General features: G+C 38.5%; 3 protein-coding genes across 3 annotated transcripts in view; 2 read left to right on the top strand and 1 right to left on the bottom strand.

Moving 5' to 3' along the window:
- Positions 1-839, bottom strand: part of LOC144436477 (uncharacterized) — a 5,392-nt gene extending 4,553 nt beyond the window's left edge. Inside the window, exon 1 of the mRNA XM_078125277.1 lies at positions 702-839. The gene's annotated coding sequence lies outside the window, so the exon portion shown is untranslated. The remainder of the gene's footprint in view (positions 1-701) is intronic.
- Positions 840-3,946: 3,107 nt separating this feature from the next.
- LOC144436808 (protein LEG1 homolog) lies at positions 3,947-4,573 on the top strand. Its single transcript, XM_078125667.1, has one exon. It carries the CDS (start codon positions 3,947-3,949, stop codon positions 4,571-4,573), a length of 627 nt encoding a protein of 208 aa, XP_077981793.1.
- A 6,262-nt stretch (positions 4,574-10,835) lies between these two features.
- LOC144436759 (uncharacterized) lies at positions 10,836-13,534 on the top strand. Its single transcript, XM_078125617.1, has 3 exons — positions 10,836-11,447; positions 12,208-12,271; positions 13,045-13,534. The coding sequence occupies exons 1-3, from the start codon at positions 10,917-10,919 to the stop codon at positions 13,140-13,142; spliced, it is 693 nt and encodes a 230-aa protein (XP_077981743.1). The 5' UTR covers positions 10,836-10,916; the 3' UTR covers positions 13,143-13,534.
- Positions 13,535-13,971: the final 437 nt, after the last annotated feature.

Here is a 13,971-nt window from a genome sequence, read left to right as displayed (position 1 = left end):
ATGAACACAATCCCTCTATATAGCTAAGGCTGTCATATGACCCAATTTCCAAATTTTTATAGATTAGGAAATGTTGATATGTCCCTGAAAAGTATTACTTGTTAAAATCATACGACTTGGAAGTCAAAATAACAATAGTACTAATACTTCCGTCTTTATGTTTCCGCCACATCATGATCACACCATACACCCATGGTCAATCATACCCACAGGCACTCGAATAAATCTGTATGGTGTTTTTTTAATGTATAGCAAATATATAATATACATTTGTTAAAAGTCATACAGATTGATTCGAGTGCCTGTGGTCATACCGTAGACAGTCATACCAACATGTCTAAACTCAACTTTACAAGTACTCAGCGAGCTGTTGTTACACTGTTAACGAATTTTATACGTACACTATGTAAAACTTGCAAGTTTTCAACCCATCTCATCAAAGTTAGCTCGTTGGCGTTTTGACGATGCTCACTGTATCCATACGTAAAGTTAGCAATTTTCAAGAACACTACCCCGTATGGTATGGAATGAGTTTCGCAAAGCGTGCATCAGATCGGTATATAACAGTATGTCATATCACTATTATGAATATGAGCATACCGGGCGGCCATATTGTCTGCTATCGATTGACGTCGCGTCGTCACGGAAGGGTGATATGGAATTATTTCTAGTAATATAACAAAATAAGACATTAAACTAACCTTTACTTCTATATTCTCCGATACCTCCTGTGACTTATTAGCACACACACTGTCTCCTTAGAGCAAAACGTTATTTGGAGCATTTGTGTCGTTTGCGGATGCTATTGCTAAATATAGAACATGGGTTATCCCCCGGCCGGATCCCTGTCATATTTCCCAGCGATCTTAGCGCTAACGTCATCGTAATACACAAGTCACATGCATCGTGTTTTATGTGGTACGTATATTCAGGAAATGAACAGGACTAGACTTGCTCTAGTCTCTGGGCTTATGCCATTCTTTAAATATAAAATATTTTAACACAAATGTGCACAATGACGTGAGCGGGTAATTGCGAACAGTTGGCACGATAAAACCCCGGGGTGATACCCTGGGTGAACTGTTATTAGTTCTTAGGCTGTGAGGGCGCCGTCCATATTGCCCTAAGCTGGATACATTTCAACAGTACATTGTACATTGTATATACATGTAGCTGTGTTTAAAATTGTTGTTATATTTACTCATGCATACTTCGTTTGTTTGCGTATGTTCATCTCTATCTATCTATCTATCTATCTATCTATCTATCTATCTATCTATCTATCTATCTATCTATCTATCTGTCTGTCTGTCTGTCTGTCTGTCTGTCTGTCTGTCTGTCTGTCTGTCTGTCTGCCTACCTACCTACCTACCTACCTACCTACCTACCTACCTACCTACCTACCTACCTACCTACCTACCTACCTACCTACCCTATCTATCGAATAAAATAATGAATACAATATCGTAAAAAATTAGGGAGTGTTCATTTTAAATACCAGAGGGTGAGAGTCATGAAGTTTCTCCAAGAAAATTGGATGGGGCTCCATAAGGGGGGGGGGGTCACGGAAAAAATCTAGTACTAAAACATTACTACTGTTACAGTAACTGTAACTTTTACAAGCGATGACTAACAATCTTTCCAGTTTAGATTGAACGTTACATAATACATACATATGAAACTTCGCTATCCCATTGAGTATCAATATTCACACTTACCATTAGTTCGACATCAGGTTAACATAGCATTGCACATTGTCTAATTTGCGAAGGACAGCATAAAATACAGTCGGAGTTTACAAATTTGTTTATTGATCATTAAGCACCGATGTTCATAACATTTTTAGAGTAGATACAGCGAATTACGATAGATAGTGGCTGTTTCTTACCCCATGCATTATGTTAATTTAGGAAATTGGTTACAAATTGTATAAAACTGCATTGTGTTGCCAGGAGACGCCCCTTTTAAAAGTAAATTCTCAAAACGTGGGAGGAGAAGTCCTTCTCCCGATCCACATGATTGCAAGGCTGCTGCCGTGGCCAACCTATCGCCAAAATTGCTCATTTAACTATCCATTTTTCTAACACACATTTATGAAAGTCAATAGGAAATCGAAAAATAAACCAAGTGATGTGTTTTTAGGATGAAATTAGATGACTATATAAATTTAAAAAATTCTAGTTCTATATCACTTCTGTCACGTGACAGCTACAGTTGTTTGATGACGGCAATATGTAGAAATGTAATATCATACATAACTGACATTATAATCTATATTTTCATATTCACTATTGTGGTTACTATATCCACTGTTCTCATTGCCAAATTCAACTATTGTACCTTATTGACTTAATTATGTTATCATGGAGGAAGCATCACGACAATAAAATGAGAACTCGCTGGGTGGTTGGCTCACAATACAGTCTTCCGGGTTCCCCCCCCCCTGGAAATTAAAAATGAAAACTTCCTTAGATGTAGTATCGGCGACATAGCAATATATAAAGGGGGGGGGGAGGTCGATCCCCTGAAGTCGATCCACCCTAATCGTTTTAACATTTTAATGTGTTATTTGGTGTTTGGTATTGTATGTCATAACTTCAGTGATAAAGGAACCATCTGTACGACTGTCCCGTGCCATGTTTTGTCCAGTCGCTGATATTTTAAACAATTTCCAGGAACTGAATAGGCAGCTACATGATACTATTTGACCAGTGAAACCACTCTCAGTAATTTTCCGTACCCATCGCAAATTGAAAAAGGCGTTCTCTAGTCGAATGTATAACAAAAGGACACGTACACATTTCACGAGTCGTGGATTTTGAACTATAGTATCAAGTGTTACGGGGTTCAGGCGCCTTTCAATAATTGCACAAGGGAGGGCCTGGAATGGGAGGGAGGGGGTGTTGTGATTCACTATATTATCTAAATAACTTTGAGTTACTTTGACATCTCACTGGGTCACCATGGCATTGCCACCGGTTCTACATCCCACTAGATGAGTCTCCATTGCACTGCAAGATTATCACAACGTATCTTTGAAATCACAGCTAACAATGCAGTGAATCACATGTCACCTATGGTGTGAGGAGAGGAGTGGATCTTAGAGGGGTGAAGGAGAGAACAGTTCACCAAGATATTCGGGATAGTGCGGTGATGTTGACATCGGTTCCTATCTAGTGTTTTGAGAGTGCAGCTATACCAATTAGATCCAGAGAGGCCAAGTGAATTAATTAATGCAGTGCTTTCATCACGCAATTGCAAATTCACTGTGGTGGTGGTGGTGGTGGTGGTGGTGGTGGTGGTGGTGGTGGTGGTGGTGGTGGTGGTGGTGGTGGTGGTGGTGGTGGTGGTGGTGGTGGTGGCGGTGATGTTGGTGGTGGTAGTGATGTTGGTGGTGGTGGTGGTGGTGGTGGTGGTGGTGGTAGTGGTAGTAGTAGTAGTAGTAGTAGTAGTAGTAGTAGTAGTAGTAGTAGTAGTAGTAGTAGTAGTAGTAGTAGTAGTAGTAGTAGTAGTAGTAGTAGTAGTAGTAGTAGTAGTAGTAGGGAACAACGTATAAATGCAGTGGAGTTCGAGTCATATTAACGATCGATTCTATGCTAGGACTCATGCCTCCTTTCATGTCTGACAACATTATAACCCATTTCAGGCGAATACGTGAACAGGGAATAGGGGCATTTTATGCACCACTGAAGTGGGAGTTTGATTTGCCGCGGCCTCCCCTTGAAATTTAATACTGGAGGCTCCCTTAGTTTCATCTGAAATTTAATGACCAATCGGAGAATTAATCATTCACTGGAATAATTATACTAATAATATATTAACAATGGTGTCGTGGCTTTTCAAAATTACCGTGTGTATCGGCTTGTTGATGGTAAGTTTTGAGTTATATCTCAACACATACACGGGTACGACAGCTAAGGACAGTGCAAAACTCGTTTTGGAGAGCATGACAGCTACGTATACGAACAAGACGTTGCCTCCGTATTGGGAGTTTACCCCTTCATCATTGACTGATTATGAAATAGTCAACAACACTGTAATGATTGATCCGTGGAATTACCTACATCGCCTTGGTCTCTTGAAAATCATATTGAATGCTACCAACTCGGTGTTCGTAAAAGTTGCAGGTGACGATCAGGCAAATATTCTATGGGGTTTAGCGATACAGTTCGGTTGGCAATATTCGACAGGTCGATTGAAAAGTCACTCAGACAGCAACTGTAATGACATTTACTGTGTATCTTACGATAGTTGGTGGGCTAGCATGAACTACTATCTCACCGTCATACCTTTCCTTGGAGCCGTCGAAGCTGAAGTCGTCAATCTCCATGGATACAGACTCCATCTAGAACACACCGAGCAGCGGTCAGAGCAATACTGTACAAGTATATCGTCATGTAATGATGCCTACCCGGACACTATGCAGAAATGGGAACAACTTTTTATTGAAATGAACAATTTTACGAAATCTTCCTTTATTGATAATGAGTCATCAAAACAAGTTACAATGGATAATTTTGTTGAAATTCATGTGGGATGCTCACAATTCATCAATACATGCAGTCATTCATGAGTTTGAACCGCTTCTCAATTATTACTCTGACCCAGAAAAAGACTTCGTTTCTGGCTGGGTTCACGTTGTTGACTATCTTACTGGCAGTCGTTTTTCTACAAACTTTTCAAACACTAAAATCTTTCAACGTCTCTGTTTGCCACAACGACGGCACAAACAATATCAGTATATGTAGTAAAGTGGTGCTACAAATACAAAGCCAGTTATTATGTAGTAAGGAAAATATAGCTCTTTTGTTGACACTTTAATGTATTTACTATAGCAAAAATTACCCCATTTCTACATTTAAACATTTTTTAGAAATATCTGTATTACGGGGTACAAAACAAGTTTCCATTGAAAGTAAAATCGTTTTGGTGATGGTTCACACACACACACACACACACACACACACACACACACACACATACACACACACCACCACCACCACCACCACCACCGATCACCACCAGCACCGATCACCACCACCGACTCCCAAACTAAAAGAATTTAGTTTTTTATCATATATATAACTATTGAGCTTGGCCCTAACCAAAGTCTCTTTGGTAGCATGGCACGAATATCGTATCTTACAGATTAAGCTGCCATAAAATCAACTCCCCCCCCCCCACCCCATCAATGTTATGGCATACAATTTTAACTTTTATGAAGCCAGACAGGGTCAAAGCTGCGACAATTTTTTTGAAGTAAAATGCTATTATTTTGCTTCGACACTAATTCATTTTGGTAATTGCGCATAATTGCGACAATTTCTTTAGAAGCCTTCTAAAGTTCGTTGACCTATACACCTACGGACTTCGACTCGACAGTACACAAATTCAAGGACAGAAGACAACTTAGAACGAACGTGCTGGAATTAAATAACATTTTCAACATGAATAAATAATTAACTTTGTCCAGCAGCTCACAGACGAGCGGCCATTTTGAATTAATGCAAATTTGATACTGGTCCACCATTAAATTTTGTGTTTTTGATGGTTTTCACTATAAGGACTACTCAATATTTTGACTGGGCTGTATTGATGAATCAAGGCTGACTTAATGTAACTATACTGATAAAATTCATAATGTTTTCTTATTTTCCTTGAAAATCGTGGGTAAACGAAAAAATCTCTCAACAACAACAAAAACTGATTATTTGAAATTATTTACTCTATTTGCAAATCACTTACTGTGTGTACGTTAAAAGATATTTTTCGGGGTGTTTGTTGTTGGGTTTTTTTCCACTTTATTGACTTTCAAAAAATCAAAATGGGTGAGGGGGGGGGGGGTTTAGAAAATAAAAAAATCTGAAATAAATACTATTCGCATCCATACCCCCTAACTTCTTCACTATGATTTCAAACATCGGGTCAGGTAATTGGCCATTTAGATACAACTTTAATCCTAGCAGTTCCAATCATTCATCCAATTCTTTATATTCATTGTAGGGGATGCCCTACTCTCACTATGGCAACGAGCTATGTGTTCACCAGAAGCATGGGAACTTGGATATGAACTCATGTCCTCTGTATTTCTCCACCCTATGATGGCGATCAAGGATATCTTCCGTATACTGATTGAAATGACTCGTAATTGTTAAACGTGTCACGTGATATGTCATTGATAAGATTATATGAAACGTGTCTTGATGATTAGCACCTGCTTGCAACCATCGTGTTCATTTAAGACTGGAATAGGAGAGCGCCATCAACGTGTCATTTTAGAAGGGTATATTATACGTTAGTCGTTGAGTGCAAGGTGCTTGTATATCACGCAATATAATATAGCATTTGAGGATCAGCGAGAAAAATGTTGGGTAGAAGAGAAAAATTGTCGTGTTTTTGTGGACTTGTTCTGATAATATCAATCAGCCGCGAACATTGTAATCGATTCATAATTGTTAGAATGATATACAAATGTGGAATGTTTTTCGTTATCTTTTTATTATTGAATATTTTAACTTATTTATAACAAGTTGAGTGACAGTGACAATCACAGTTGTATAGTACACGGGCACCCCCAGGCTATGATTGTGATACTCGTGCCTGCAGGGGGAGCTATATAGCTTGACAGAGCTAGGAATAGTCTCGGTTACCCAGACTCCGTCTGGGTGGTCTCGTAGTAGCGCCCCAAGCGGTGAGAATCTGGGTAACCGACACTAAGCTAGAGAATGAGAATATATACGCTCTTTTCATTATCTGTACTTTTCAGGGAATAAAGGTACGCCAGTTTCCATCCTTGTCAGCCCTTTATCTAGGAAGTGGCAGAAATGTGTATCGAAGCCCGCCCCTTACGGTCGGAAGATGTCCTTCGCCTGTTTGTAGTACTACTGTGTGTTGTCGTTTTATCAAATATGCTAGTCGGTGTTGTGTTATAACTATTAATCATGAATAAGGTAGGAACCGTATATACCAACGATCTACGAAAATCAATATGCTGTACATGTACATGTACATGTGCGTGCGTCATGCCATGAAACAAAAGCTGAATTTCAAAGTTTTACAGGTGATCTACAAAGCGAGAGTTTAAGTTATAAAAGTGCACAATCCATGGAATGATAGAAGGCTGAGAAACAAAAAAAAATAACGCTGTAATTATTGTAGCTAGATATAAGTAAACGTATATGAATAAATACACATAATTGCTTTGCGTCTAGAGGAAGATCCACACCATGTACTTCAACGTATGTTGTCTTTGATAACAGCACAAGACAATCAGTCGATCGTGTTCATCGATCACGGGTCAGTATATATGTCGTAAACATTTACTAACAGCGTACAACTCGGCACAGTTTCCCCATGGATAATGCTCATCTTTGCTATGCTGTTCACTACGATCAGGGTCAAAGTTTACGTTTGGAAAAAGCTGCTTACATCGATAACACGGTGGGATACACCGAACTATTTTAAAAATGACATTTGCGTTGCCAAATTGGAAAGCCGAGCATTCTAAATCGGCGTGGTTATCGACAGGTTGTGTTACTCGGCCACTATCTACATTTTCCAGAGCACTGGTAATTTGCTGGTGAAACCACTGACGTTTCATGCCTTCTATGTAGTACGTGCGAAGATCTTCATTCTGGAATGCTCCCACATTTGCCCCCCAAAAGGGTTGTTGTGTTTCTCCTGCGTGACAGCGAGCTGCACAAAATGTATGTGCTGATAGAGGATTTTCTCTGTTCCCATCAATTCTGGATGCTATGTAAACGTCACGTAACCAATCGTCAGTTATTTTCTTTCTGCCTAATACAAGCTCCCCCTGAAAGAAATGATAGTATATATGCATATATGCTTATCTGCTTATATCTCAACATCATTTTTGTGTAGCGTATGAAGTCTATTTGGTCTCTATCAAAACTAGGGAAATAATGGTAACTGTTCAACTATTTGTGAAATAAGCTACGATTCGTAGTATTAATGTAGAGAATCATAATGTACACACCCAGAATATTTCACATTGCTAGAATACAAAAACATATGTTCTCTCTCTCTCTCTCTCTCTCTCTCTCTCTCTCTCTCTCTCTCTCTCTCTCTCTCTCTCTCTCTCTCTCTCTCTCTCTCTCTCTCTCTCTCTCTCTCTCTCTCTCTCTCTCTCTCTCTCTCTCTCTCTCTCTCTCTCTCTCTCTCTCTCTCTCTCTCTCTCATATTACCTCTTCCAAGAGAATATGAAATGGTGGTCTAGGCACATCTGTAAACCTCTCAAATTCCTCCCTGAAATGTCTCTTCAATTCAACAAATTTACGAGATTCATCTTGTCTCAAGTTGCTTTTGAAAAGTGCCACCTCCAAGCTGTGTAGTAGCTAAATCAGAAACAAAAGGTGTTGTAACGCTTCTTTTACAATTATTCATCGTCATTCGATGTCTTTTATTGACATTTTCAAGATGATTATTCTAATCTGCAAGTGCTATAAATTATCAACTTAATATATTACGTAAATAACCAAGTACTATGGTTGTATCGGTACGAAGGTAAGCAGTGTTACTATCATGCCGACGGTTTCCTTATTCAATCTTTACCGCTTTATTGGGAAATCTCATGGCAGTAAATTGTGTCTCATTGTCAGTCCTGATAAAGTATACATCATGGGTTGCCTTGAGATTTACATACGGTGACAAAATACCAATGTATAAGTGAACTACCACATAGCCCTGCTCGATCATGCAAAAGACAAGCCCAAGTCAAATTGAACTCAGAAAAGAGGAATTGTTCATAGAAATTTAGCTGATTGTGTTATTGATTTTTATACAGAATTACACGATTTGCATCAAAGGCACCAAAAACTAACAATGTACAGCCCTACCTCAATTGTCAACATTTGCGATTCGTTCCGTGACTCAACATCAGTATCGTCCGTCACATGTGGTGTCAACTTATCTGTGAATACATCTAAAATTTTATCACACCCAAGGAGAGTTTTTGACATTCTCATCTCTGTCTGCCTCGCCTTTCTTTGTCTTCTTAGCTCCTGCTTCCTCGTTTCTGGTGGCATGGTCACGAAATGTAATGTTTGAAGCAAGTGATCATTCCCTTCTTTTATACAAGTGACGTTAACTTTTTTCCTGGAAAGGGGTTATTTATTTCAGTAAAATCCATATAAGGGACACTCGGCCACACCCTCTTGATAACTTTATGACTCTGACGTGTGATGTTGCCGATGTATTCGTGCACACAGAATTGAAATTCGTTTTTGACCGTAAAAAAGCTTACAGCTAAAATCGTGTAGGCTTGGTGTTTCACACACCCTCCGACAACTTCTAATGCAAAAGAAACAATTACATAAAAGTGGGGATGTAGAAGAAGTCAGGTTGAAATGTTGATTATCAGTTAGAAAATAAATGATTGAAGCCATTAAATCATCACGTCCATGTGTAATGTTTTCATCAGAAGTCTGTTTCTACTGCACTGTGAAAGAATGGCAATGCTTATCAGTGTTAAATGTGATTGGGTAAAGGATCCTGTTGTGTGTTATGTTATGTCTCTGTTATTGTTATTGTTACAGTTGAAATATGCCTATCTTTGTGGCAAAAGACGCAATGTCCCACGGGTGAAACACCAACCAACATCATTTTAGCTGTATCCAATAAGAGTAAATACATAACTTATACATAATACGTTATGTTGAATGTTACTACCAAACCAGAAAGACCATAGCGTTTCAATTAGGCAGGACACACACTCAGCACAAACTTGTTTGTTGCAAATGACTTTAAACAAAATACAGACCCTGGCAATATCCAAAAAATATAAAATATAAAATGATAAATGTTATCTCACTGTAAACACAAATCACCATCATTATCAGATGAAACAAGGAAGATTCAAACACAAAAATATTTTATTTGTCTTCTCAGTGAAATAAAATGTAACATTTCATGTGAGTGTGCGATATCTGTGCCTGAATTTTGTTTAACAAAAAAAAAATATTGCATGTGTTAGTTGTACTTGAAACTCTATAGTTTTACTCTTTTGGTAGTAAAAACTTCGCAACGGTTCTCTTGACCATTCCATGGTTAATTCATTAAAATAACAATTCATACTTAATGCAGGGTAACAATAGTGTCTGTAAAATTGCGTAGATGCTAGGGCGATCTACTATTTTGAATATGTGCATGTACCAGTAACAATTAATCTGTAAATATTCCCTTATTTTAATGCACACGGAGAAAGGAAGGTAAACGTTCACTCGACGTTTATAGGGTGTAAACAGATGATGACGTCTGGTCACAGTAATAATAAATGCGTTGTTTTTAAAATTGTCAGCTGTTAAAAGTGTCAGCTGTTCTGTGGTGTACAAAACATGATACCTGACTGGAATAACAGTCTGTGGTATTTTAAAAACGTAGTTTGAGTAGTCGGCGAAATTTGTATGAAGGACCTCAGACTGCACTAATTACAAGTGGTCTGAGATAGTGGACACTTAGAATCAGCTGAGATTGATAACACAGTCTACTAGGTCGACATGCAGTCCAAAATACGACATAAAGGAAAAATCACAACTGGTGGTAGGCAAAAAGCTGCTCCGAGGGAAACACAAGGCTGTATATTCACAGTAGAAGAAACACACTTAGGGAAAGCTCTTGGAATCAAGGTTGCTCCGGCGAAGAGTGATGACAAAGGCTCCAAAAATGATTCCCCGGCCGCTACTCTTTATATATCTTCAAGTTCACCTGTGCAGACTAAACGAAGCACACAAACTAGAAGTTGTTGCCGTCAACAAATTGTCGGCGGTTCTAGTCTGCCTCGCCGTAGACAGAAAATATTCGGCGAAAGATCGTCTTCCACCGCAAAGAAATCTAAACCGTGGCTTCTGGTGTCGTCAAAGAAAACATCGAGTTATGGCGCAAAGAGAGGCCTGAAGAAAATGGCAAGACAAAAAACGTCAAAGAAAAAGAAACTTGTTGACGAATCTCAAACCCCATCGAAGACATTTAACGATAAAACACTAAAGGGGTTCTGTAAAGCTCTGAAAAGTGTTGTTACAAACAACCCGGAATGGAAAAGAGACGAATCATTCAGATGTGTTGTTGAAGAGTTTATGGGTCATTCGTGGCTGACACCGTGGACAAAACACACCTCGACACACTTCATCGTACATCCTGGATTGGAAGGTACAACAGACGAGATAGAATTAGACTTAGAAACAGACTACGTCGATAAGAAACTCTACATGGTAGGATACGTGGAGACGATCGGGTCGGATGATTACGTCATGATGGACGACGCAGGACTGGTATATAGGACTGCAGACACCATACTTTACGTAGTCGGAAAGAGTCTCTTCACTTTCCTAACAAAGGGTTCAAAAGATCTTGGTCATTACGATTACCTTAGACGTCTTGGTGGAAAGACAAGCTTACCGTGTATCGGCTGGACTTCACATGAAGGGAACGAGGTAAAATGAATACAAATATATACAGTGCTATTTCCAATTGAGGATAAGCATTAGTTCGTACAATCAAACAGGAATGTGTAAAAACTACCAATGACTTTCAATTATACGTGTGAATTGAGTACTTTAAGAGGCAGTCATTTTGGAATTATGTTCTACAAATCCAACTATAAGTTTCGAGATGATTTACATGTACCTATATTTCTATGTCGGGGGTTTGGGAGATCATTTGACCATCGAAATATGGAAATGGTGAAATCAAGTGTTGTTACTTTCTCAATTAGCTATAACTCTTTCGCCCATTTTCGTTAATTTTACCCAGTGAAAAAATACACCAATTGCAACTATCCGTTCTATTGAATGGGTTTATCCGTCTTGGGTTCATCTTAGTAATCGATGACGGTACTATGTACACTGCATTGATGACCGTGTGTAAACAGTCGTCAGTCAGATACCGAGACCCGAGTTCGACTTTGACAACAAATCGTAAACGTGTTGGTTGTTGAAATGGTTTGATCACTGGGCAACCATACTAGCCTCAGCTGATACAACGACATAAGTAAGGCGAAATAAGAACAACATTATTATATATTATTACAAATTTTGAAATTATCTTTTCGGCAGCTAATTGGAATAATGTTTCCGAGTTTATAATTATAGTTCACTAGCAGTTGTAACAGTCAGATATCATGTTTTGATCTCTGACTCTGACTCTCTTTAGAAATATCTAAATTTACATAATTGTTGTCTATGCTTTTAACAGGTAGAAAAACGAGGTGTCTCTAAGGACACTGATGGGCAATCTTCGTCTAGCGACCAATTGACAGGTCCGTTTTATTCTCAGTTTTTAAAATGACAGCAGTGTTCCCATTTATATTTTATCAACACTCTCAATAATGCGTTTACAGTTTTGACCATATATAAAAAGTAATTTTTTTGTAAAATATGAAAAAGAGGATGCATAATTGCCATGTGATTTCAGTGAAAGCTGGCACCCCGTTTCGCCCACCTTGTTATCTGTTTGTTTGTTTGTTTGTTTGTTTGTTTGTTTGTTTGTTTAGGTACAATAATTTACCCGTAATCAACCGTCAATCTCGAACAGTAACGCATCACCTGTGGAGTGGATAAACGTATTTTCGTAGCTTTCTACACGGTCTCGATCAGACCACCAAGTTTGAAACACGTTAAATCATTCTAATTGAGTTTTGGGTCCGCACCCAAAAATCTGAGTCCTCACCGTACCGGCAATCGTTATTTCAATCTGTTTCTGCAGTGCTTATGGATGATATGAAATACTGATTATCATGTATAATGTCTAATATTGGTATTTTAACCAGTGGAAATATAATGCTTGTCTGATCGAAAAGTGATACTCCGGTAACAACTGGAATTGTTACAGTTTCAACATGGGAACATACTCAAAACCGAGCTTTCCCTCAAGGTTTAAACTTGCCATTACCCTACCTACAGATAATATTGACCACTAATTAACAGATACAATAAATAATTGACAATTTTCAGTAAATATACCTTTGAAGTCGGTTACTGAAAACAAGTATTCCAGTTGTTGCTAGTGCAGCTTTCATTATTTTTTCAGCAGATGAGTCAAACGATACAGAGTTCCAATTGTACAAAAAGGAATGCAGCCGATACGCAAGGGTCCTGGGGAGAGTAAAGTCGGATTATACAACCAAATAAAATGGTCTAGACATTCCAAAAACTTTCTCACATCATACTTATATGATTTTAGTATGATAACATAGAACTTTATGATGTGCACATATGTGGTATTATGAAAATATTTAAAGGGCTTGGTAGTAATCTTTGTTGACTTTATGTACTATAAGCGTTTGAAAAGCTTACCCTCATAAGTATCATCATGGTTACTACCTCGATGTCACGCATGGCACGTAATATATTGGTATGCAGTTGCTCAAAGTAGTGGTATAAAACTGGTACACAACACAATAACTGTCCATCTGTTCCTTGTGTTGCTGAAAAGCTCTTTTTTCAATATTTTCTAAAAGTCTTATATCTTCATTTTACAATCATGTGGGTTTTAGTATCCAACGATTTATGAGTCATACAAAATGGCAAACAAATAGTTGATTATGATGTAAAGGCTGCGGTCAGAATTTATGAGAGAGAAGATGGGGAGGGGGTCATGAAGAAAATGGGGATGTGAAGGGGTATTCTGATGGTCTGAAAGGGGGGATACGAAATATTTTTGTCGTGATTTGAGACCAAATTAAACCTCAGGTGCCGCCAATACCTTGGGGGACTACGAAAATCCCTTGATTCATTTCGGGGGACATGAATATTTTTAGAGCGCGAAGGGGGGGGGGGCTTGTAAACAAAATTTCGACCAAAATATTTTCTCCCCAGCCCCTCCCCTGTCATAGATTCTGGCAGCAGCTTAAATATTACTAAATCAGATCAATATCAAATCAGACTAAATGTATCCAATCTCTTAGCCCTTCTCAAAGACTTTCAGCGGGCTTCAGGTCTTTCAATAAATAAAAGTAAA

This window comes from Glandiceps talaboti, chromosome 6 (genome assembly GCF_964340395.1).
Source record: "Glandiceps talaboti chromosome 6, keGlaTala1.1, whole genome shotgun sequence".
NCBI classification, from domain to species: domain Eukaryota; kingdom Metazoa; phylum Hemichordata; class Enteropneusta; family Spengelidae; genus Glandiceps; species Glandiceps talaboti.
The sequence above is the reverse complement of the archived record's forward strand: the minus strand, read 5'-3'. Positions and strand labels throughout refer to the sequence as shown.

Excerpts from the sequence above, each read along its gene's own strand:
- LOC144436759 (XM_078125617.1), top strand. The coding sequence starts at position 10,917 with ATGGCAAGACAAAAAACGTCAAAGAAAAAGAAACTTGTTGACGAATCT. Across the intron at positions 11,448-12,207 it reads CTTCACATGAAGGGAACGAG|GTAGAAAAACGAGGTGTCTC; the intron begins GTAAAATGAATA and ends TGCTTTTAACAG. Across the intron at positions 12,272-13,044 it reads GTCTAGCGACCAATTGACAG|ATGAGTCAAACGATACAGAG; the intron begins GTCCGTTTTATT and ends TTTTTTCAGCAG.
- LOC144436808 (XM_078125667.1), top strand. The coding sequence starts at position 3,947 with ATGACAGCTACGTATACGAACAAGACGTTGCCTCCGTATTGGGAGTTT.